Source organism: Pseudophryne corroboree, chromosome 3 (assembly GCF_028390025.1).
Source record: "Pseudophryne corroboree isolate aPseCor3 chromosome 3, aPseCor3.hap2, whole genome shotgun sequence".
NCBI lineage: Eukaryota > Metazoa > Chordata > Amphibia > Anura > Myobatrachidae > Pseudophryne > Pseudophryne corroboree.
The window spans coordinates 762,272,067-762,296,993 of NC_086446.1; the positions used below are offsets into that span (position 1 = coordinate 762,272,067).

The window sequence follows — 24,927 nt, forward strand, 5'->3', positions numbered from 1 at the left end:
TACTCTCCCTAGGAGTGCGCATCCTGTAAAGATGACTGTAAGAGCACAGCGCAGAATGCTCAATGAGGTGAAGAAGAATTCTAGAGTGTCGGCCAAAGACTTACAGAAATCTCTGGCACATGCTAACATCTCTGACAAATCATCTAACATATGGAAAACACTGAACAAGAATGGAGTTCATGGGAGGATACCATGGAGGAAGCCACTGCTGTCCAAAAAAAACATAGCTGCATGTTTGCAAAAGAGCACCTGAATGTTCCACAGCACTACTGGTAAAATATTCTGTGGACAGATGAAACCAAAGTTGAGTTGTTTGGAAGGGACACCTAACACTATGTGTGGAGAAAAAAAGGCACAGCACACCAACTTTAAAACCTCATCCCAACTGTGAAGTATGGTGGAGGGGGCATCATGGTTTGGGGCTGCTTCGCTGCCTCAGGGCCTGGACAGATTGCTAAGATAGATGAAAAAATGAATTCCCAAGTTTATCAAGACATTTTGCAGGAGAACTAAAGGCCATCTGTTCACCAATTGAAGCTCAACAGAAAATGGGTAATGCAACAGGACAACGAACCAAAGCACAGAAGTAGATCAAAAAAACAGAAGAAAATATGCCTTCTGGAGTGGCCTAGTCAGAGTCCTGACCTCAACCCGATTGAGATGCTGTGGCATGACCTCAAGAGAGCGATTTGCACCAGACAACCCAAGAATATTCCTGAACTGAAACAGTTTTGTTAAGAATGGTCCAAAATTCCCCATGACCGTTGTACAGGTCTGATATGCAACTATAGAAAATGTTTGGTTGAGGTTATTGCTGCCGAAGGAGGGTCAACCAGTTATTAAATCCAAGGGTTCACATACTTTGTCCACCCTGCACTGTGAATGTTTACATGGTATGTTTACTTAAAACATGAGAACATATAATTGTTTGTGGGGTATTAGACAAACAGTCTGCTGAAACTATTGTTGTGACTTAGATGAAGATCAGAACACATTTTATGAGCAATTTATGCACAAATCCAGGAAATTCCAAAGGGTTCACATACTTTTTCTTGCAATTGTAAATCATTAGTTTATTGAGGAAGAGGCTATTTCAGAAGGAATTGGTTCTGCAGAGGGAGATAGGAGACCAGGAGATGCTCAGATGACACCAGGGTCTCCACAGCACCAGGGTGGGCATGGGTTACTGTATTAGAAACCTAACTGGCAGGTGTGGATTGGGTACAGGTAAACCTAATGTACAGCTGTTGGTTGGTTTATTTTTGGACTGCTTCTCTAGTACATTGTACCACTTGGCACACAATGTTCATAAAACCTTTTTATTTTGTGTTAATTTTTCCTAGATACACTTATGGTCAGGGTGTCCCGGGAAAAGTCACAGTCCGAGTGTGCAGAGCACCAATTAATTATTATCTTGGAAATACCTGCAACAGGAATCCTGATGGTATTTGTTCTTACAACACTGGCGATGTAAGTTGCACCTGTGACTATTGTTAATGTCTCATATTAGCTGTTGTCCTATGTAAGACCCGTCACACTGGGGAATGTTTGCCTTCAGAAGGATTGTCCTATTTTATACACTGTTTCTCATGTCACTTAACATTTTTTCATGGTGACAGCATAATCTTACAGATCCAGTTGGGCTGCATCAGGATTATTGACCGCAGGCATGCAAATGCCTGTAATCTCAGGGGAATTGGCATGCTGCTTATACGTTAATGGTCTGGATGTAATGGCTTGCAAGAGATTTTTTTTTTTTAAAGCAGTAAATGTTTGCAAGGTAAAACCAACCAACCTGATTTGAAAAAAACCTCCGGAACGAAGTCTGTCTTGCAAGCTATTTCATCCGTCCCAATGTATTAATGGGTGTGATACAGGTTACCAGCGCTTGGGATGCCAATACCGGCATCCTGACCATGAGAATGTATGTGTCCTACAATAACCCACCTGTGGTGGTGGCTAGGGCTAAGACACCAGGGTGAAGGCTAGGACTAAGAGTCGGTGAGTGGTGGCTATGGCTACAACCCCCTCCTCTAGTGCCTAACCCTGACCCCCCCTCCCCCTCTAACATCCACAGTTACCCAGATACTTACCTTTTAGGATGCTGGTGATCAGTGTTCTGGCACCGGGATTCCGAGTGCATCATGTATTCATATATGTATACAATAACCATCTAAGTTCACCCTACAACTTTCTCCTTCAACCCTATTCCGTCCAACCGCCCCTCTTGCCTTTCCTTGCCACTTCGTGTAGTGAATGGCATATTGCCAATTTTACGTTTCTCGTCGGCTAACTCTTTTTTTTTTTTTTTTTTTTATTTATCACCGTAAAATATTGCTTCTTTGATCTTACATGCCCTCTACGCCATTGGGCATCATCCTTAGCAGATGATGTTGAAGGACTTGCATTGTCAGTGTCATGACTAGTGGCAGCAGCTTCACTAGAAGTAGGAAGTGGTTCCTGATCTTTCAATTGTTTGTCCTCCATTTCTGCCAACATAAAGTGGGGTAAAGCATGCACAAATGAGTTAGAAATATATATAATAATTACACACTGGTTGACTACACCGACAGCTTTGCACAAATGAGTCAGAAATATGTAGAAGTATTTTTATTGTAACACATTAGCGGTTACAGTGTTGCACAAATGAGTGTATGTATGTGTGTGTATGTATGTGTATATATATATATATATATATATATATATATATATATATATATATATTATATTTACACACTGTGCTTAACTTCACCAAATGCATCACACAATAGGTGTATGAGTAGGAAGTAATATACTGCGGTCTGACTGGCAGCGTCACAGTACTAATGGAAATTTATTACAAAAATTAATAGTACACTGGGGTATAGCACAAATATAAAAAAAATGTGTATATGACAAAGGGGTTGCGGGCCCCGAAATGTTGGAAATGAAACTGATTGGTTTTTTAAATACACGTGTGTGTGTGTGTGTGTGTGTGTATGTATATGTGTGTGTATATATATATATATATATATGTGTGTGTATATGTGTGTATGTATGTATATATGTCTATATATCTATATATATATATATATATATATATATATATATATAATTTTAGGCTTTTTGTTTTTAGCGTGTATTTACATTTTACACTGGGGCAGAGCCAATGGATGGACGGACTGAACACACCTTTCAGTTACGCCAGACAGAGCACCCACCCCACGCCATGCCAGACAATAGTGACCGTACTGGAGGCGGACACGTCCATCCAGTACACTCTACACAGCCGGAGTGAAGATGGTGGCAATGCACCGGACTTGTATAGAATCCAAAACCCGTGAGACTCTAACAGTGGGAAGATGACGTTTGGGATCCGAGTCAGGGGGGAAATCCAGAGCCGGACTCTGATACCTGCTCGGATTGCAAAGTTCGGAAACCGAACCCGCTCATCCCTAATTGAAAGGCAAAGCAGTGTTTTTTTTTTTTTATTAATTATATTTTTTTAATTGTGGATATGCAAATTAGCCCAGGATTGAAGGTGTTTGTGGGTAAAACAGTGCATGTGACCTGTTTTGGCGAATAGTAATGATTTTGTGGGAATATTTTTTTCTAGTCTTTGTTTTCAATTTTAAATGGACCCAAAATTGGCTTTTAGTAAATATGCCCCCAGATCTTTTGCACCCGACACATTCCAATTGAGACCCATCTCCGTGTTACTCAGGACTTTCTCTATTGTAGACTTAATACATTTTTGCATAAGCACTAAACAAGCCCAGTGCAGCACCAAGCTTTGCCATTTGTTGTACCACAGAGTGACTGTATACATAGTGAAAGTGCTGAGTTGATCTTCTACTGCTAATCTCTCTGTTAATGAGCTGGTGCCAGCAATTGGGTTCCACTTTGCTCCCTTCTCCTAGACACTGAGCAACCAAATGGCAAAGGATCTGGAGCCTGTTTTTGAAGTATACAAAAGAGGATCAAAAGACACAACAATTAAAGACTCTGTGCATGATAGCATTGTCGCTAAGTCTCAGATCAGAGTGAGACTTAACAACAATAGCCCAGCATGCATACAGGAGTATGCATGAGCATGCCTGAAATCCATGATGGAGAATGGGGTTAGGAAAATTAGTGCTCAAGAGGACAATGGAGATCTTGGGGGGGGGGGGGGGTTATTCAGTTGTTGGCAAACCAAAAGAGTTGGCAATTGGGCAAAACCCTGCTGCACTGCATAGGTGGGGCATATGTAACATGTGCAGAGAGTTAGATTAGGGTGAATCATTTTGTTTCTGTGCAGGGTAAATACTGGCTGCTTTTTTTTTTTTTATACTAAAAATTAGATTTCAGTTTGAACACACCTCACCCAAATCTAACACACTATGGACATGTTATATCTGTTCCAACTGCTGTGCACATGGTTTTTCCCAATTACTAATTTTTTTGGGGGTTTGCTAACAACTCTAAGTAATGGCTCAGATTTAGCGCTGTGGTGTGCTGGGCTTTAGCTAGACCTCAGTGATGTGTCCACTCTTATACCACAATAGCACATACTGTAGTGGTTTGGCAGTGCCAATTTGGCATATGGTAGACCACTTTCTCCACTGATCTCTGCTTCTTATCTGCATTACAGTTGGACTCTAATGGTACATTTAATGGAGATCTTGACCTGACTCCTTTCCAGCTTGATCGGTCGGGCAACCAGATGTCCCTCACTATGCAGTTAACTGTAACAGAGGAGGGTACAGGTAAATGAAATTTTTGTCTAGATGTTCTCAGTCTGTTCATCTATAACCTTGGAAGGAGAATCCATAGGCCACAGACAGCAATGCCACACTTGTTAGAGAGCTGCGGCCTTCTGGCCCCATAATGACCTGTCAGACCTCCTTCTTTTTTTTTTTTTTTTGCTTTGCTAGAAGATTATACCCATTCCCTCGATTTTTGTGAGGATATTGTCGATTAGGTCTCTTTATGAAGCCCTGTGAGACATTTGCTCATGGGACAGATCAAAGTGAGATTTTCTGGTCAAGTCCATGAGTCCTTTATTTGAAGAGGAAATCCTTCTTCTTTTGGAACTGAGACAATATAGCTGGGTGGTGGTGGTTTATGCATGTTATACTGTACTTAGGGGCAGATTTAACAACAAGTGATATTCTTGTTATCACTTGTTAGGAGATGATGGGCTGGAGCACCATTTATCATTCTTAACTGTCATGTGTTTTAAAAATGACAGGAGCTAATTGACTGAGCACCATTTATAATTTGTATCGAGTGATAAGAATATCACTCATTGTTGAATCTGCCCCTTAGTTTGTATTAGAGTATGTTTTTCAGATTTTTAATTCAACACCCCTGCTTTAATATTTTGTACTGTATCGGTTTTGGAATATACTGGGAAGTTAAGTGCCCTCTTCCTGCCTTTTGAGAACCAAGTCTACTGTGCAAGTTTGTGTCCTCATCTTAACTTTGCAGGACAAAGCTAGTTTCTGTATACTGTATATGGGGGGGTGGGTGGTAAGGAGGGTCTCCTATTGTGTAAACTTTCTTGAATCACTGCACCCTAGAGTGTCAGTATTTTGTATCATGGCAACACTAGGTCAAAAGTTTCTTATTGAGAAAATTTGAAAACAAATATGAAATGAAGTAAATTGCGCTTACCTGTCCTCCTTAGGATCAGCTATGTGATGGTGGACAGGCCAGGTTGTACTTTTGTTTTCCCACATATTTTATGTTGCTAGCCTCCAGCTGTTTTGCCTATTGCAGTGGTTCCCAAACTGTGTGCCGTGGCACCCTGGGGTGCCTCAGGTTGGTGCTCCAGGACCAATTCAAACTATTTATTGTCAATGTAACAGGCAAAACTAGTGCTTGTGGCTGCCAATCATAAAATATGTGAACAAACAGAAGTGAATATTGTCCCTTGCCACAGAACTGAACCTAAGGATGACATCTAAACATAATTTACGTAATTTTTAGATTTCTTTCTAAATTTCTCAATAAGAAACGTTTGGCCTAGGGGTGCCGTGAAAAAAAAAATCTGTTACTCTAGTGCGCCGTTATTCAAAAAATTTTGGGAACCACTGGCCTATTGCATTGACCATATATCATTTAATTTCGTCCTGGACCACCAATCCGTGGTACCCCTCCCAATTTGGAATCTATTAAAGTAAATGTGATATACTGTAACTCACTGTTTGTATTACTCCATCTACAAATTAACCTTTCTGATTTTTTTTTTTTTTTTTTCTTATTTGTTTCTTCTATTCTATTACATGTGTTTTTATTCTGAAAGGGGTCAAAACGACTGAATCCAAATACATCAGTATCGTCTCGCAACTGGCCACAGCCTCCTTTAATCGCAATCTTATGTCACCATATTACAAACAGGGACTTCCTTATCATGTGGAGGTGAGACAATTCTGTTTAAGAAATATAATTGCTCTATTTAGATGAGGGTCAGGGGTTAAAGTGGAGGACGGGGTGGAACTGAGTTCCACCACCTGTAATGGTAGGTGGAGCAAGTTCCACCTCCTCCACGGACCTGCACAGTAACTTCAACAGGAAAGTCCGGTCCACCGCCCTTGTCAATAGATAATGCGGGTGGCGCTAGTGTCACTGACGAGCTACCTCCCCCTTCCTCAGGTCCTGGCAGCTCCATGGTTTTCTGCCTGGGGCCCACCCCTCCTGGCACTCACATAAGCTGTGTCTGAAGGACAGCGTTCATCCCCTTCTCACGTCCCATTGGCTTCCTTTTGTGGCACAGTGTATGTGATTGTCATGCCATCACCACTGCTGAAGTGGAGAAAAGCCACGAAGAGGATAAAGTTCTCTGCAGGCTGAAGACAAGTTGAAAGGGGGCTGGAGGACCACAGAGGCAGGGAATCTGATGGAGGGACACAGGGCATAGAGCTGCTGGAGGGACATGGGCAGAGATTTATATTGGGGGCACTGATGTGGGCATTGTGTATAAGGGACACTACCGAGTGATGTAACATGAATAAGGGGCACTAATCATTGATGTAATGTGAATAATGGGCAGTACTGTGTGTTGTAATATGAATAAGAGGCACTACTATGTAGTGTAATATAAATCAGGGGCACTACATGCAGTGTAATGTGAATAAAATTGTTCTGTGTTGAGGTGTAATTTGAATTGGGGGTACTACTGTGTGACCACACCAATCCTTGTGAGACCACCCCACTCTTTTGCAACCAAGGGGTACCTAATCCTTAGTACTGGTCCTGGCTCTGCCAAATGAGGGGGGGAGGGGTAGGTGGTGGGGGAAATGAGTTCCACCAACTCTCCAAGACCACTTTAAGCACTGAGGAATGTATTTACATTTATTGTTTAATGCATTGTGTATATTTTCACCGTCTAAACCCTTATCACATAAAATGTTAAATCACCCCACCTTGGGTGTGGGAAGATAGACCGTGTCTAGTTAGACAGTGAATAGACAGACACATGTTAGACAGACATTAAATTGATAGGGTCAAAAGGTCGGTAAGGTCAACATGAAAATGGTAGTCACAAAAAAAGTAGACACCACTTTTTTTTGTGGTTTGTGTGGATCATTCTGTCATCAAAGATCCTCCAACTATAGAAAAGCATCCCCTCATTGGGCTCTCCATGCTTCGGGCTCGGTGGCTTGCTGCGCTCGCCACAAGTTTATGACCAACTCTGTGCCGACATGGATAGAGAAGATATGAAATAGTCCAAAAACATGTAAAATAAAAAAATAACCTGTCGACCACTTTCATGTCGACCTTTTGACTGTTTAACATATGGTGTCTATGTATTGAGTGTCTATCATCCGGATACACCTCACCTTCGTGTAATGTCAGTTTATCTACCTACATTACTGTTTCCCTCTTGGATGGTTTTTATTACATTTATACTTTGCAAACCTACAGATTCTAGTAAAAGATAGTGTTGGACGGCCTTTAGCTTACCAAGTAGTAGAACTGCAACTTAATGGACTGACTCTTAAGAATCTGACCACCGATGGGAATGGCACCGCTCAGTATGATCTTGAAACATCTAATTTAACAGATTCAACAATTAACATTCAGGTGAGTGGATGCAGGACGATAGCAGCAGCAAATTTTACTCCGAGACCATTCCCCATAAAACATTACTTGAGCGGTAAATATTCAGTTTCGTTTGTCCCCTGGCCCTATTTGCATGGTGGTGTAGTATTTTTCAATTACTTAAAAACCAAAATGGTTTGCTCCCATTAAACTGTACATAGTGCAAAGTACATATGCCGAAACCATGCAAACAAAACAAGAAAAAAGTACAAAACATTGTAGAACATGGGGTATAAGCTATGAGATCCAGGCAGTCACTAGCACAAGCGTCGGAGTGCTGTTATCGGCACCGCAAAGGTTAAAATCTAAACAGATCCTGGTTAGTATTATAACCCTACTCCTAACCCACCCATCATACAGCGTAACTCTAACCCAGCCTAACTCTAAATGTTCCCTCCCACAGGCTAACCCTAACCTTCCTCCAGTGCAGCTTATTCTTACCCCCCTATGCACTCTCTCCCCGCTGCCTAACCCTAACCCTCCGCCTACTGCCCAACCCCTGTACTTACGGTCAGGATCACGCTGTCCGTATTCTGGACTGCTGGAATCCTAACCACATGCCCAAGCTATATAGCCATTGCTGCATATGCAGTCATAATACCCACAAACAATGGAATGTGTTACTGTGAATAGGATATGGTTAGAAGTAAAAATTATGATCACTGGCTGGAAAACAATAGTTATGTCTGTGATTTGACTGAACAGCTCATAATACGAGTTTCTAGGAGATCTTGTGAAAGTGTCCTCTGTACCTGTATGTCCTTCTCAATTCACTTGTGTGGACCAGATATCTGCTATTAAGCATTTACCATTGTATGAGAATGTATGACTCTGTCTTCACTCCATCCAGGTAATTTACAAGAACCCAGAACAGTGCTATGACTCCAATTGGATAGTGCCTAGTTACGCAAATGACTATTTCTCAATCACGCGGTTCTATTCCCGGACCAATAGCATTATTCAGATACAGAGTCTCAAAGAAGATCTGCAATGTGGACAGACTTATGAGATTAACATTCAATATTCATTTGGCAAAGACTGGCTGAAGGAAGGCGAAACCACTGCCAATTTCATCCACATGGTGAGTATCATAAGAGCTTGGAGAGGAGTGTCTATGTAACCAGAGCCGGCCCTAGGTATAGGCAAACTATGCAATTGCCTAGGGCATCTGGTATGCCTAGGGGCATCAGCAGCTTCTGCTGATTAAAATGATGTGGCATGGCTATATTCTGTGTGTAGCATTTCGTGTGCAGATACAGCCACAGTCGCACACAGTATACAGGCATGCCACATATAATTTTAATCAGCAGAAGCTGCTTGTGTATCCTAGCCACATAGCAATGCAAATAAGGTGCATTTTCATTCAAAAATAGGCACCCGACGTAAGCAGAGCTGCCAGTTGACTCACGCTGGGAACTACATGTGTCATTATGTGTATAAGGGCATTAATAATGTGTAACATATGTGTAAGGGGCACTATGTGTGTCATTATGTGTATAACGGCATTAATAATGTGTAACATATGTGTAAGGGGCACTATGTGTCATTATGTGTATAACGGCATTAATAATGTGTAACATAAGTGTAAGGGGCACTATGTGTGTCATTATGTGTATAAGGGCACTAATAATGTGCGGCATATGTGTAAGGCCAAATGTGCACACTGTTTTTATTTAAATTACAGGGGGTAGGAAAAAAAAAAAAAGGACTGCTATGGGTGGGGGGTGATGGTGCTGGGAAAGGGGTGCAGGGTCAGAGGCGGAACTAGCGGTGGTGCTAGGGGGCACCAGCCAAAATCTTGCCTAGGGCATCATATTGGTTAGGGCCGGCTCTGTATGTAACTGGTGATTTTGGTTGTGACAGCAGCTGGTGCTATCATAGGAACCTTAGCGAAGTAATGGGCCAAGATCAATGATCATGGAAATAAATAATTTCATGGGCTTTAGTTTGACTTTAAAAACTTATTATAAAACCTATACATCCAAATTACAGCAATCATACTCTTTTTAAAAGGCTGACTCAGAGTTGCAAGTCAAAGATGAAGCTCTGTTGCAACACGATGGGCATTTTGCTTCTTTTCCACCTCAATTACTATGTTAAGACCGGGGGAAGGGGCAAATTAACATTTTTATTTTTTTGTTTTTTCAAGTAGGGTAAGTAACTGCTGCCTTTGCTTTGACGTGTGCATACAGTACCTTGGGCAGCGCAATTTTTATACTGCAATTTAGAGTTCGGATAAAACACCCCCCTCCCAACTCTAAATCTCTTTAGATTTTTATGTGTGCCCTGCTTTAGCTCAGTATGGCTTTGCCAAGGTGTAAATTCTTTTGTTTGTTTCATATTTTGTTATAAACCCTGAATCCATTGCTGTTTGTGTCCTTTTTTCATTACCACTTGTCCTATAAACACTATTACTGTTTTCTGTAGGTGATATCAAGATCAAAGATTCTTATTACTGGTGAACATCCAATAGACGTGACCGCAGGTAAGTTCCTCTGCCTACTTTCTTCCTTAGCAGGGAACCACTCACCCCAGTAATCTAATAATAATTCCACCTTGATTTTTTTTTTTTTTTTTTTTTTTTTTTCCCCTTCTCTCCATGGAAACCTCTATGAATAGCGGAATTTTCTATGAAGTAATGGAAACTGTTCTGTGCTGCTGGGAAGGAGAGAAGGGATGGAATTAGACATGAAACTGTAAATGAACATGAGTGACATTTACACAATTAACTATAGAAACTTAGGGGAAGATTTACTAACCAGCGGGTTTGAAATCTGAGTTCTTTTGCAGCGGTTTACCAGCGGGATTCTGTCATGCAGATTTACTATGCTCGTACCTGCCACTAAACCGCAGAGAAATCACACTTGAGAATATTATTGCACATCAACGCGCCATCAGTATTTTTCTCATTAGAAGTATAAAAACTCAAGATTTACTAACCGGTGTGTTTAAAATCTACCAACAAAAAATAAATAAAAAATTAGATGGTTGATCGCTCAGTAAGGGGACGTGTGAGCTACTGTATGTGGCTGATCTGATGGAGAGTAAGCACAATGCTCTGGTGATGAGGGAAAGCATCATGCACTGAATAAGAAGGCGGATAACACGGATGGGTTATATATAAAATATATATTGGTATATATGTACAAGCATGGTCACCCAGCGTTGTGCGGGTCCAATTTGTACTCTGTAGCAGTTTTTATATATTAGCAAATTATTTGGTAAATACACCAAAAAATGCTATTTAGAAAATATACAAAAGCTCTGATTAGAGAAATGAAATAAAATTTTAACAGAACAACTTTTTATTGCAGTAAAATTATACATTTTATTGTGACTAAACAACCAAAAAATGTTTTTCCAATATTTGGTGCTCTGTTGCTATTTTTCAATACTAAATAACTAAGATTTTGCATCTTCACCTTGACAGCTGTGGAAGATATTCACATACAAACCATCAAACGTGTGTGATATATATATATATAATAATTTTTATAGCTAGATGGGTATATCTGCAGAGCCGGCCCTAACCAATCTGATGCGCTAGGCAAGATTTTTTGCTGGTGCCCCCTAGCACCGTCGCTAAATCCGGCACTGACCCTGCACCCCTTTCTCAGCACCATCACACATCACCAATCGGCCATAACCGTTCTCATTTTGGTACTCCTACCCCCTATGTTTTCAATAGGAACAGTGCACAAATTTGGTGAACAGACCAAGAAGGGGAATGTTCTTGCTGGGATGGGGCATGACCACACAATAGTGCCCCCATTCAAATTACACCACACAATAGTGCATCTTTATTCACATTATATCATGCAATCGTGTCCCTAATTCACATTACATCACACAGTAGTACCACTTTATCTTATATACGTTACTCCTCACAGTATTGCCCCTTATTAACATTACATCACACTAAATTGCTCTTTATTCACATTAGACCACACAGTAGTGCCCTTTCTATACGTTGCGTCACACAGTAGAGCACCTTATACACATAATGCCACACATTAGTAATGCCTTTATACACATAATACCAAACAGTAATGCCTCTCCCATATACGACACACATTAATAATTTCCTTATAAACATAAAGTGCCTTACACGTTATGCCAACCTTTATTAATGCCCTTATACCCATAATGGCCCTTACACGTATGCCACACATTATTAATGTACTTGTACACCTAATAACACACATAATTCCCCTTACAAACATGCCGCACATTATTAATGCATTTATACACGACATACATAATGCCCCTTACACACATGCTGCACATTATTAATGCGCTTATACACATAATGACATACATAGTGCATCTTACACATATGCCACACGTTACAAATGCAATTATACACAACACACATAATGCCCCTTACACATATGCCGAACACTTTGGCACAACCAACCCACCCACCAACACACACACAGCACTCGCACGGCTGCTAAAACTGTGACTCTGCTTGGATACAGATGTGTCCTCATACATCTTTCCTCAATGCTACATGCAGCAGGAGATGACTGGCGGGGGTCACCTGGCAGCTCCCGGTCAGCTCTGCTATGGTAAGGCGCCTTTTTTTTTTTTTTTTTGCAGAAAATGTCTCATTTGCATTGCTATGTGACTAGGATGTACAAGCAGCTTCTGCTGATTAAAATGCTATGTGACATGCCAATGTTCTGTGTGTGACTGTATCTGCATACAAAATGCTATGTTACAGTGATGTCCAGGAATACACTGTAACGTAGCCTTTTGTATGCAGATACAGCCGCAGTCATACAAAGAATATAGGCATGCTGCATATCATTTTAATCAACAGAAGCTGCTTGTACATCCTAGTCACATAGCAATGCAAATAAGACACATTTTCTCTTATTGGCCGGCCGGCTCTGTATACCTGTATTTGCAATATTAAGAGTCGTAGATGCAGGTTCCACCTTCAAAATGCCAGAACTTTGGTATGTCTTGGTGGCACATGTTGACATGGGATTTATTGGTAGTAATGGAGTGCACAGCAAATATGAACAAATAGGGGCATCACGTATAGACAGGGTCAGGCTGTGGTGTATACACAGGGTAACTGGGATGGGATACACGCAGACATTGCGGTTACATACGGGCTGGTACAGTATGGCTGTGACTGATTACACAGCTGTCCTGGCAACTGTCTCACTCCATGCAAACACGTCACGAGAATTTAATTGCTGTCCTAATGACTGTGCAAACTGTGGGATCTATTTAATAAGCCTTGGAGAAAGATAAAGTACCAGCCAATCGGCTCCCAACTGTTTTTTTTTTTTTTAAATACAACCTGCAACATGACCGCTGGGAGCTGATTGACTGATACTTTATCTCTGTCCACTTTAACTCTCTCCAAGGCTTAGTAAATAGACCCCATATGACTAGATCCAGACAGATGTAGATGAGGTGCACAGCGCATACAGACAGGCTTACCATACTATCCCTGTAGCACTACTGTATGTACTGAACTGTATTTTCTCTCTGCGTGGCAGCTCTGAAAGGGGAGTTTACCATCTCCTTGGAGGTAAATTCTGATCTTGCTCCTGACGCACAATTGATTGTATACTACGTGTCAACACAAGAGCTGGTGGCAGACACTGCTCATCTCAGCATTGAGAAGTGCTTTAATAACCAGGTACTGTCACCTGTGCTGCGGTTGTCCGTTTCTTACACGACAGTCCTGCGATCAAATCCTAGATTGTGTGTGTGTGTGTGTGTGTGTGTGTGTGTGTGTGTGTACAGTATGTGGTGTTTTTCATTTTTCAACCATGATTGTGCTGGTGAAATTGGGCAGCATTACGATGGCCAGTGGCTCATTGGTGAGTACGCAACAATACAGGCACAAAAACAGGCTTTTTTTTTATTTTATTTTTAAATGATAGCCCCTTTAATCCATCAGCCGCACTCGCCGGAGACTCGCTGATGCTTCCGCATACATTTACTTTTAACATAGGGGGTAATGCTGAGTTGGTCGCAGCAGGAACTTTGTTAGCAGTTGGGCAAAACCATGTGCACTGCAGGGGAGGCAGATATAACATTTGCAGAGAGTTAGATTTGGGTGGGTTATTTTGTTTCTGTGCAGGGTAAATACTGGCTGCTTTATATTTACACTGCAATTTAGATTTCAATTTGAACATACCTACCCAAATCTAACTCTCCTCTGCACATGTTATATCTGCCTCCCCTGCAGTGCACATGGTTTTGCCCAACTGCTAACAAAGTTCCTGCTGCGACCAACTCAGAATTACCCCCATAGACTCTGCCTGGTCAAGTAGCAACTTTATAAAGCTATCACCCAGCACTTTGATTGTTTAATGTGGCTAAACCTGGTCTGTCTGGGCGCGACCTGGTCAAAAGACACCGGGAGGAGAGACATGAGAGCACTGAAATGCAATATAAATAGTGCTGGAAGACAGGCTCACAGGGCAGACAGTCACACTGACAGTGCTCACCCTCTTTCCCCTGGTGATCTGGCCACTACAGATTCTCCTCCCCCTGAGATAAATATTGGGAGCCTCCTAATTACATAGAGGAGACTCTCCGCACTTGATTGGTCTGATCAGCTGCTTCCTCAACTAGTCACACCTCATCCCTCTGATAGCAGTCCTGTGCAGTACATAGACAAGGTGTACACTCAATTTCAGAACCCAGTGACAGTAAAGTTGTATAATGTCAGTACCCAAGGGGGGTTCTGGGCAACAGGAATTCCCCCCCCCCTTTGGGTACCCCTGAAGCTCTTGGGTTGAGTGCGTGACTTTGGTATAATGAGGATTTTTGTCCAAATTAATTTTCTTGCAGTGTTCTATAAATGTGTGTATATAAAATAAATATATAATATGGAAAGGGGCATAATAGCATGGGCTTTCTCTGGGATCAATCTTGCCATGTCCTTTCCCCACAAGGCGTGCTCCTTATGTCCATATTAGAAAAATAAGGGGGAGGGGTGAAAGGCACCAATTCCCTTTCTGGCACAGGGCACCAAAAAGTCTAGTTACAGCTCTGTTGTCTACTGTGAAGGAAATTGACAAAAGTCTTCAAAATAATTCTGTTGCTATTGGGAACGCCCGCAGCTATCCCAACCATGCATCACTACTGGGCTTTCAGATGTTGTACAACTCAACTACACAATTGTTTCTTCAGCAATTAGTCAGACGAATTCAAAGCAAGCTCTCTTGGAATTAATTTTATACTAAGGTTATTGTCTTGTGGGGGATATGTATCAAGCCTTGGCGACAAAGTGAGGAGAAATAAAGTACCAGCCATTCAGCTCCTAACTGCCATGTCACGGACTGTGGGGCTCATTTATCAGCGAGTGATGAAACTCATTGCGTATGATAAATGGTGCTCCAGCCAATCAGCTCCCAACTGTCATGTGTTTGCAAAATAACAGGAGCGAAGTGGTTGGTATTTTAACTCTCTCCAAGGTTTGATACATCTCGCCCTTTATGAGAATTGGGAGTATTTACACATTTCCTGGACAGCATTCAGTTGAATAGAGATATACTGGGTTCTCCAGCTTTATGCCAACTGTTATAAATGACTTGTTTTCAATGTGTTTTTCTTTTGTGTTTCTTTTTCCTTCTTCTCCACCCCTAGGTGTCGGTAGCATTCTCTGAAGAGAAGGGAACTCCTGGCTCTGATGTCACCTTGGGTATAACCGCAGCGTCAGAATCCATATGTGCCACACGGATCAGGGATGCCAGTCTTCTGCTCATGGAGCAAGGAAATCCAATCACTCCTGACTCGGTACAGAGCTTTGGTGATAAGAATGTAATGTTGGGGGTGTGGAGGGTTTTGCATCAAGGGTGGGTGATCTGATACATCTGACAGCGCTGGAACTGTGGTACTGTACAGAATAAAGAGTGTGAATTGGGATTTGGATGAAATCGGTAATGATGGTTGGAGCACTGTCTCATAGATCAGACTTAATGGAATGCTGGCCTGCTTCTGTTACAGGTGTATTCATCTTATCAGTACAATGCTGAAAACTACTATACAAATGGATATAACGTAGAGCCAGCTCAGCCTCCATGTATTGATCCCAATCAACGTGTGATGATTAACGGTATCTACTTCATACCCACTGACTCTCCAGGAGAAGGTGACGTCTACCAGTTGCTCAAGGTAGGCAGCATAGAATTACAGTATTTGGACATATACAGGTGGGAAACTACTCGGTTGTGGAGTAACCTGGCTAGCTGAGGGAAATCAGGGCCACTTAAGGCATTAGCAGGCAAAGGTCACAGTAGTCTTCCCCCCCCCCCCCCCCCCCCCCCGCCCTAGAGCTTTGCAAAAAGTTAAGATTTTATACTGCTTATTTGTGAATGGGAGTCATGAGTTCCAACGCTTTTTTAAAGGGGCAATCATGTACAGTTTGGAAATCGGACTTCAGTATACAATGTCAGATGGAAAAGATACAAAGTTTACTCTCACGCAGGTATAGGTGATTATGCTGTGGTGGAGGGGATTCTTGCATGTTTTACATATGAGGCAATTGTTGGAGTACTGTCGGTAAGTTTCTGAGCTTTGCATTGGATAACTGGTATATGTCTGGCCAGTGGCGTAATTTCTTCCAAGTTTCCCGGAGGCAAGATAAATGGTGTGTGCCACCCGCCCCCCAAAACTTTTTTTCAATTTTAACTGACCACTACATCACTGACCCTTCTATACCCTACACTAAGTCACTGACGTCTCTATACCCTATCCTGAATCACTGTCTAAATCTGAGTCCGTTAGTCACATTATACCATACAGTAGCGTCTGTTACTCGCATTACGCCACACAGTAGCGTCCATTACTCCACAGAGCAGCTTCCGCTACTGACATTACACCGCACAGTAGTGTCAATCACTTATATTACACTGCACAGCAGCATCCGTTACTCACATTACACTGCACAGTAGTGTCCGTTAGTGGCATTACACTGCACAGTAGTGTCCGTTAGTGGCATTACACTGCACAGTAGTGTCCGTTGGTGGCATTACACTGCACAGTAGTGTCAGTTGGTGGCATTACACTGCACAGTAGTGTCAGTTGGTGGCATTACACTGCACAGTAGTGTCAGTTGGTGGCATTACACTGCACAGTAGTGTCAGTTGGTGGCATTACACTGCACAGTAGTGTCAGTTGGTGGCATTACACTGCACAGTAGTGTCAGTTGGTGGCATTACACTGCACAGTAGTGTCAGTTGGTGGCATTACACTGCACAGTAGTGTCAGTTGGTGGCATTACACTGCACAGTAGTGTCAGTTGGTGGCATTACACTGCACAGTAGTGTCAGTTAGTGGCATTACACTGCACAGTAGTGTCCGTTGGTGGCATTACACTGCACAGTAGTGTCAGTTAGTGGCATTACACTGCACAGTAGTGTCCGTTAGTGGCATTACACTGCACAGTAGTGTCCGTTAGTGGCATTACACTGCACAGTAGTGTCCGTTAGTGGCATTACACCGCACAGTAGTGTCCGTTAGTGGCATTACACCGCACAGTAGTGTCCGTTAGTGGCATTACACCGCACAGTAGTGTCCGTTAGTGGCATTACACCACACAGCAGCGTCCTTATACATGTCACAACACAGTAGATAAACTTACAGTATAGAAATGGGATCCTGGCTTTTAGATTGCCAATGTGGGGGGGGGGAGGCGACCGCAATGAAGAACCTTGTGTGCTCGGTGGCTCGCCACAGGTTCTATTCCCCCACTATGGGAGTCGTGGACACCCGCAAGTGGGAATAGTACCTGTTGGTTGGCATGCCGACCGTTGGGATGTTCACCATTCGGGATCCTGCGGTCTCCTGATCGCCGGTCATACATAACCGCATCCCCAAAGCATAATGCATTTTGCCATTTCTTTGCATGACATTTGGCTAAAAATGATCACATAATGAGCCCCATTCAATCACATACAGGGCAAGGCTGGAAAGAAGGGGGGGGGGGGGTTGGGGAGAAAACTGTATCCGCCAGAGGGACCACTGGTACTGTTGGTCAATTCTTCCAGTTGAGCCCAAAATGCTACAAGAAAAGGGCCATATATTTACCACACATCAAAAGTACCGGGAAATAGTATAGGGAAGGAGTGAAGAAGCAAAGGTTGGACATGAACATTAATGTATTGGAGCAAGGCAGGAAACGGTTAAGTGTCTGCTTGTTGTTAACGTAGTACTCACAGGTGGGTGGGTGCCAGTGGCTGTGTTTCTGAGCTGAAATAAGATACTGCAAGTGCAAGGAGATAGCAGAAGAGAGTGACCTTTAGCCACTCATTCTTTCATTCTACATCTGGAGATAGATGCTTTTTAATGTTGTGGACGCCAAGATCCTGTGGTCAGTGTACTGCTTCATTCAATGTGCTGGCCGGGGGAGAACTTCCGTGATCGTCACAAGGGGGCATGGCTTGAAGGAGGGCTGCAGTGCAGTGTGAGTCCGAGCGGCCGGGTTACCAGTTGAGGTTGTTGGGAGCGCGGAACACCGCAGGCATAGTTAGATAGAGATGCAGATGGTGCTACACCCACAGCTTTCAGGGCTGTCTTAACAGCAGTGTAGGCCCCTGGGCACAGCAATGCACTGGGGCCCCTACCCATCCCCCAGTGGTAGGGGTGGGAGTGCTATCAGCGGCAGCTTAGATGTCTCACGGGGAGTGTTCTATCTTCTGCTCAGCATGTAGGACCTGGAGCAATCATTTTTGCTAATTATTCCTTTACTGCGCAGATTGGGTGGGAGAGAACACTAAACTGTAGAAGGGGGCATTGGGCTGAATGAAGGAGACCATGTACATTACTTCCAGGGTGGTAGGGGATGTTTAATACGTAGGGGAGTGGTGAATAGTGGATTGGGCTTAATATTCATCATTTTCTGGTGGGAGGGCAGCTGTCTTGACTGTAGATATCTCCAGTTCCTGGAAATAGATTTCTCAGATTTGAGTAGGATAACAAAACTAGTCCCCCAAAACTATTTCCATGTCCCCAGTACCCCAGCATCTTATTTGCATTACTATGTGGCTAGTATGCAGAAGCATCTTCTGCTGATTAAAATGATATGCAGCATGCTTATATTATGTGTGCGACTGTGGCTGTATCTGCATATGAAATGCTACATTACATTGATTTCCAGGTATACACTGCAACGTAGCATTTTGTATGCGGATACAGCCGCAGTCACACACAGAATATAGGCAGAATATAGGCATGCCGCATATCATTTTAATCATCAGAACCTACAGGTGCCCCTAAGCATACCAAATGCCCTAGGCATTTGCCTAGTTTGCCTATGCCTAAGGCCAGCTCTGCCTCCGGGAGTTCAGCCAGAGTCTGGCTTTGATTGATGTTTTAGTTAAATCCAAAAGTAGAGGTTGGGGTATGTGTTAAGGGCTTCCTAAGGAAGTGTTTAGGACCAGGGACACTAGAAGGCTGGTTAAGGTCTTCCAACCATGCAGGCTTCATTTTCTACTATAGATGGCAAATGGTGTACCCAAGGAAATATTCCCTCTGTACCACATCAAATAAGATGATATTCTGTGGTGGGCCCATCTACGCTAAAGTTCCACAATTACATCAAATTGATAGAACTCCTAAGTATGTATGTGTGTGTGTGTGTGTGTGTGTGTGTGTGTGTGTATGTATGTTGAAAAAGGACAAATGTCATAGAAGCATAGAATTTGATTGCAGATAAGAGCCACTTGGCCCATCTAGTCTTTTTCACCCTTTATGAAATCTCAATCGTTTTTGCAACTTAATTCTTTGTAAGTATATTCATATGCCCATCCCAAGCATGTTTAAATTGCTCTGCAGTCTTAGCCTCTACCACCTCTGATGGAAGGCTAATCCACTTATCCACTACCCTTTCTGTGAAGTAATTTTTCCTTAAATTTCCCCTGAACCTGCTTCCCTCCAGTTTCAGTGTATGTCCTTGAGTTCTAATACTTCTCTACCTTTGAAGAATGTTTCCCTCCTAAACTTTTAAGACCCATAGTATATTTGAAAGTTTGTCATGTTCCTCCTTTTCCTTCCCTCCTCCAAACTATACATGTTAAGATATTTTAGCCTTTCCAGGTAAGTTTTGTGATGTAGGCCATGCAACATTTTAGTTGCCCTTCTTTGTACACTCTCATGTATTTATATCCTTATGGAGATATGGTCTCAAGAACTGGACACGGTATTCCAGATGGGGCCGTACCAATGACCTATACAGTGGCATTATTACTTCTTTTTTTCCTGCTACGGATTCCTCTCACTGTGCAACCAAGCATCTGACTTGCCTTACTCATTGCTTTGTTGCATTGCTTTCCTGCCTTTAAGGCACTTGAAAATTTGAAATAGTGACTCCTAAATCCCTTTCCTCCTCACTAGTTTCCATTATAGTACCCTTGATGCTATATTTAGCCTTTGGGGTTTTGAGACCCAAGTGCATGATTTAGATTTTTATTTTTTTTTGCATTAAACTGTAGCTGCCACATTCTTGACCACATTTCTCAAGCCTACCTAGGTCATCAATTATTTGCTTTTCCCCTCCCGGTGTGTCTAACCTGTTGCATATCTTTGTATCATCTGCAAAAAGGCATACTTTCCCTTCAATACCATTTGCAATGTGACCAACAAAGATATTAAAGAGAACTGGTCCAAGTACAGATCTATGGTGTACTCGACTGGTGTCCTGTCCATCCATAGATTGCACTTCATTTACTACAACTGTCTGTTTCCTATCCTGCAACCAGGTTATTATCCATTTAACTGTTTTATAATCTACCCCTATGCTTTTTATTTAGCAGTCTGCAATGTGGGACAGTGTCAAATGCCTTACTAAAGTCTAGATATGCTACATCTACAGCTCCCCCTTGATCTATTATTTTCATCAGAGTCAAAAAAGTCAATAAGATTTGTTTGGCATGATCTCCCACCAGTAAATCCATGCTGTTTTGGATCCTGTAAATTGTTTGAGTTAAGATGTTCCACTACTTTCTTTTAATAGTTTTTCCATTACTTTCCCTACTACTGATGTAAGGATTACTGGTCTGTAGTTAGTTACTTCTTCCTTGCTTCCACTTTTGTGCAGTGGAACTACATTTGCTCTTTTCCAGTCCTCTGGAATGGCACCTGTATTTAGTGACTAGTTAAATAATTATGTTAAAGGTGTCGCCAGCATATCTTTTTAGCTCCTTTTAGTATCCTTGTGTGTATCCCTTCTGGCCCCATTGATTTATCCACTTTTAGTTTTCAAAGTTCTGTTAGGACCTTCTCTGTAAATGTACTTTAATCTACTGTACCTTATTTTTATGAATGTCCTTGCAACTTAACTGTGGCCCCTTCCCTTCTCCTTCCGTAGTAAATACTGAGCAAAAATAATAATTTAGGTGATCTGCTATTGCCTTGTCTCCCTTCACCAAATGCTCATTCTGTCTTAAGTCTTATTATACCTCCATTTGATTTTCTCCTTTTACTTATATATGTAAAGGGGGCACTTTTTTTTTTTTTTTTTTTTAAATCTACTGACCGGGACATTTTCTCCTCAGCTTCTGCCTTTGAACGTCTGATCACTTTCTTGGCATCCTTCCATCTGTCAAGATACACCTCTTTATCGTTATTATTTTGAGTCTGTTTGTATTTCCTAATAGCCATCTTTTTTGCTTTCACACTAGTTGATACTACTTTTTCGAACCACATTGACTTCCTTTTCCTGGTGCTTTTCCTAACCCTTTAGACAAAGGTCTGTTGCCCACAGTATTGCACTTATCAGTTTTTCACACTTTTCCTGCACTCCCCAAGTTTCTCCAGTCTGCCAATGAATCATTTAAACATCTTCCTATTTTTACAAAGTCAGCATTTCTAAAATCCAACACCTCCCTTTTTTTTTTTTTTTTTTTTTTGACAGGAGTTGGATCCTGTCTTTATACTAAACCAGAGGTTCCCAAACTGTCTGCCGTGGCTCTCTGGGGTGCCTTGGGACACTTGCAGGGGTGCCCTGGGTTGGTGGTCCAGGACCAATTCAAATTATCCATGGTCAATATAATAGGCAAAACCAGTGCTGGTGGCTGCCAGTCATAAAATATGTGGCCAAAAAGAAGCAAATCTTGTCCCTCACCACACAACTGACCCTAAGGATGACATATAAATGCGATCTACTTAATGTAATATTTCTTTCTAAATTTCTCAATAAGAAATTTTTGGCCTAGGGGTGCCGTGAAAAAAAATTCTGATATTCTAGGGCGCCTTGATTAAAAACAGTTTGGAAACCACTGTACTAAACCATACTGCTTGATGATCACTGGATCCTAGGTGCTCACCCACATATATATTTGATATCCTGTCACCATTTGTAAGAATTAAATCTAATATTGAGTCTTTGTAAATGGGCTCCCTCACCAATTGCTTAAGAGATGCTCCCTGTAAGGAATTTAGAAATTTGCCACTTGTAGCTGAACTTGCAAAAGACCCCTCCCAATTTACATCAGGTAAATTAAAGTTTCCCATGATTATGACTTCTCCCTTTTAAAGCCATTTTAAGTTTCTGTCCAAATCCTGCCTCTGGCCTGGTGGTCTATAGATCACCCCAATGTGAATAATATCCTTCTCCCCGGTTTCTATGGTGACCCAAAGGGCCTCCGTTTTATCTTCAATATTTTGTGTTAAAGTAGCATTTATGCTTTTTTTTCACATGCATTGCTCCCCCTCCTCCTATCCTTCCTAAATAAATTGTATCCTGGTATAGCTATGTTCCAGTTATGATTCTCATTGCACCATGACTCTGTAATTGCCACAATGTCAAGGTTATCCTTTGTCATTATCACAATTAGCTCTGGAACTTTGTCTCGAAAGCTCCTAGCATTTACACACATAGCTTTAAGAATTTTTGTTTCTGCATCTGTTATTAGCAGCCTTGTTCAGACGGTACAAAATTAATGACGAGTTTAAAGTTGAAATTACCTGTTTGGTGATGTTGCTCAGTGTTTGGTATTTTTTTTTTTTTTTTACTAATCCGGAATCACACTCTATCCTTTACACCATGACTACACCTCACTAAATGTAAAGATATAGTACACCTGAACACAAATGGCAAAATGATCAAAGGAGGTAAACACCAGACAGCATGCAATAATAAACTATGTTTCACTGAGCAACTTCCCCACACATGTTATGTCAATTACAAGTAAATCATTACATCAAAAAATATACATGAGTTTGCATAAGAGAACTGTAGTGAGCAGATTGGGGATGTCCTTTTTCATAGTTTAAAAAGACAGATAACATTGGTACAGGTGATAATTCAGATGTTGTTGGTAAGTTATAGACATAAATTTGAGTAGTTGCGGATGAAGTGGAAAGGTCTTTCAGCATTCCTAACACAGATTTAAGTTAGTGTCTGGGTTACTCAGACTGGATAAATTTGATGTGTAGAGGAATTGGACTCACATTTGTCTGAAAGCTGTCCTTCAGTGGTCCAGATTGTGGGTTGATTGTTATCCTTCTGTTTACCTTTCGGTTTAACATCAAAATTATGTTTAAAATTGAAGTTATCCTTTGAATAATGTCCTTTGAATTAATGGACACAAGCCTCCTTAATGCTCTTTAAGTAATGGGCCAAGCATGTGAATAGACTTATTACACCAGTGATTTCCAAACTTTTTTTGAATCACGGCGCCCTAGAATATCAGAATTTTTTTCACGGCACCCTAGGTCAAAAATTTCTTATTGAGAAATTTAGAAAGAAATATTACATTAAGTAGATCGTGTTTATATGTCATCCTTAGGGTCAGTTGTGTGGTGAGAGACAATATTTGCTTCTGTTTGGCCACATATTTTATGACTGCCAGCCACCAGCACTTGTTTTGCCTATTATTATATTGACCATGAATAATTTGAATTGGTCCTGGACCACCAACCCAGGGCACCCCTGCAAGTGTCCCGAGGCACCCCAGGGAGCCACGGCACACAGTTTGGGAACCTCTGGATTACACCCAAACTCCAATGAACCCTCCCCCAGCAATGGCTAGTAATAAAACCGTTTAAACTGCAGTGGTTCTCAACCTCTGTCCTCAAGAACCCCCAACAGTTCATGTTTTCCAGGTCACCTAGCAGTTGAACAGGTGTACTCATTACTCAGTGACACATTATAAAAGACCCACAGGTGGGGCAAATTATTTCACTTGCAATCCTGTTAGGACACCTGAAAAACATGAACTGTTGGGGGTATTTGAGGACCGAGGTTGAGAACCACTGGTTTAAAGAAAACAAGCTAACATACCAACCAACTGAGATTTATCGGTCCATCGAGTTCAACATGTATTATAATTTTATAATTAAATGCCGTATCCTTGGATATTTTTTTTCAGCTAGGAATCTATCTAATCCACTTTTAAACTTATTGATTGAATCCACCAAAACTACCTTCTCTGGCAGAGAATTCCAAATCTTTACTCTTCTTACTGTGAAGAACCTTTTCTCTGTGTGATTTTTTTTTTTTCTTCTTGCCTCAGCTGGTGTCCTCGTGTCCTATGTATAGATTTATTTTTATTTATTTTTTTAAATAACCAAAATGTTTCATAAATCCTTGTATTGTACCTTTATGTATTTATAAATATTAATAATGTCCCCCCTCAATTTCCTCCTTTTCCAGTGTAATCATATCTAACCTTTTAAGTCTTTCCTCATAATTCAGTGCCTCTAACCCCTTAACCAGTTTGGTTGCTCGCCTCTGAACCCTTTCAAGTTCCAAGATATCTTTTATTTTATTTTTATTTTTTATAGTGAGGTGCCCAGAACTATACACAATATTCCAGGGTGTGGCCGCACCAATGATTTATACAGTGGCAGGATTACACTCTCATCCCCTGTCTCCATTCCTCG

General features: G+C 41.6%; 1 protein-coding gene across 3 annotated transcripts in view; it reads left to right on the forward strand.

Moving 5' to 3' along the window:
- The window catches only part of LOC135056796 (ovostatin-like), a 149,364-nt gene that overhangs the window by 31,280 nt on the left and 93,157 nt on the right, over window positions 1-24,927 (forward strand). For all 3 annotated transcript variants that reach the window (XM_063962395.1, XM_063962396.1, XM_063962397.1), the window contains exons 8-16: window positions 1,344-1,470; window positions 4,613-4,727; window positions 6,269-6,384; window positions 7,891-8,049; window positions 8,918-9,148; window positions 10,495-10,552; window positions 13,587-13,729; window positions 15,691-15,840; window positions 16,051-16,218. In XM_063962395.1, coding sequence (XP_063818465.1) covers window positions 1,344-1,470; window positions 4,613-4,727; window positions 6,269-6,384; window positions 7,891-8,049; window positions 8,918-9,148; window positions 10,495-10,552; window positions 13,587-13,729; window positions 15,691-15,840; window positions 16,051-16,218 — 1,267 coding nt within the window. The remainder of the gene's footprint in view (window positions 1-1,343; window positions 1,471-4,612; window positions 4,728-6,268; window positions 6,385-7,890; window positions 8,050-8,917; window positions 9,149-10,494; window positions 10,553-13,586; window positions 13,730-15,690; window positions 15,841-16,050; window positions 16,219-24,927) is intronic.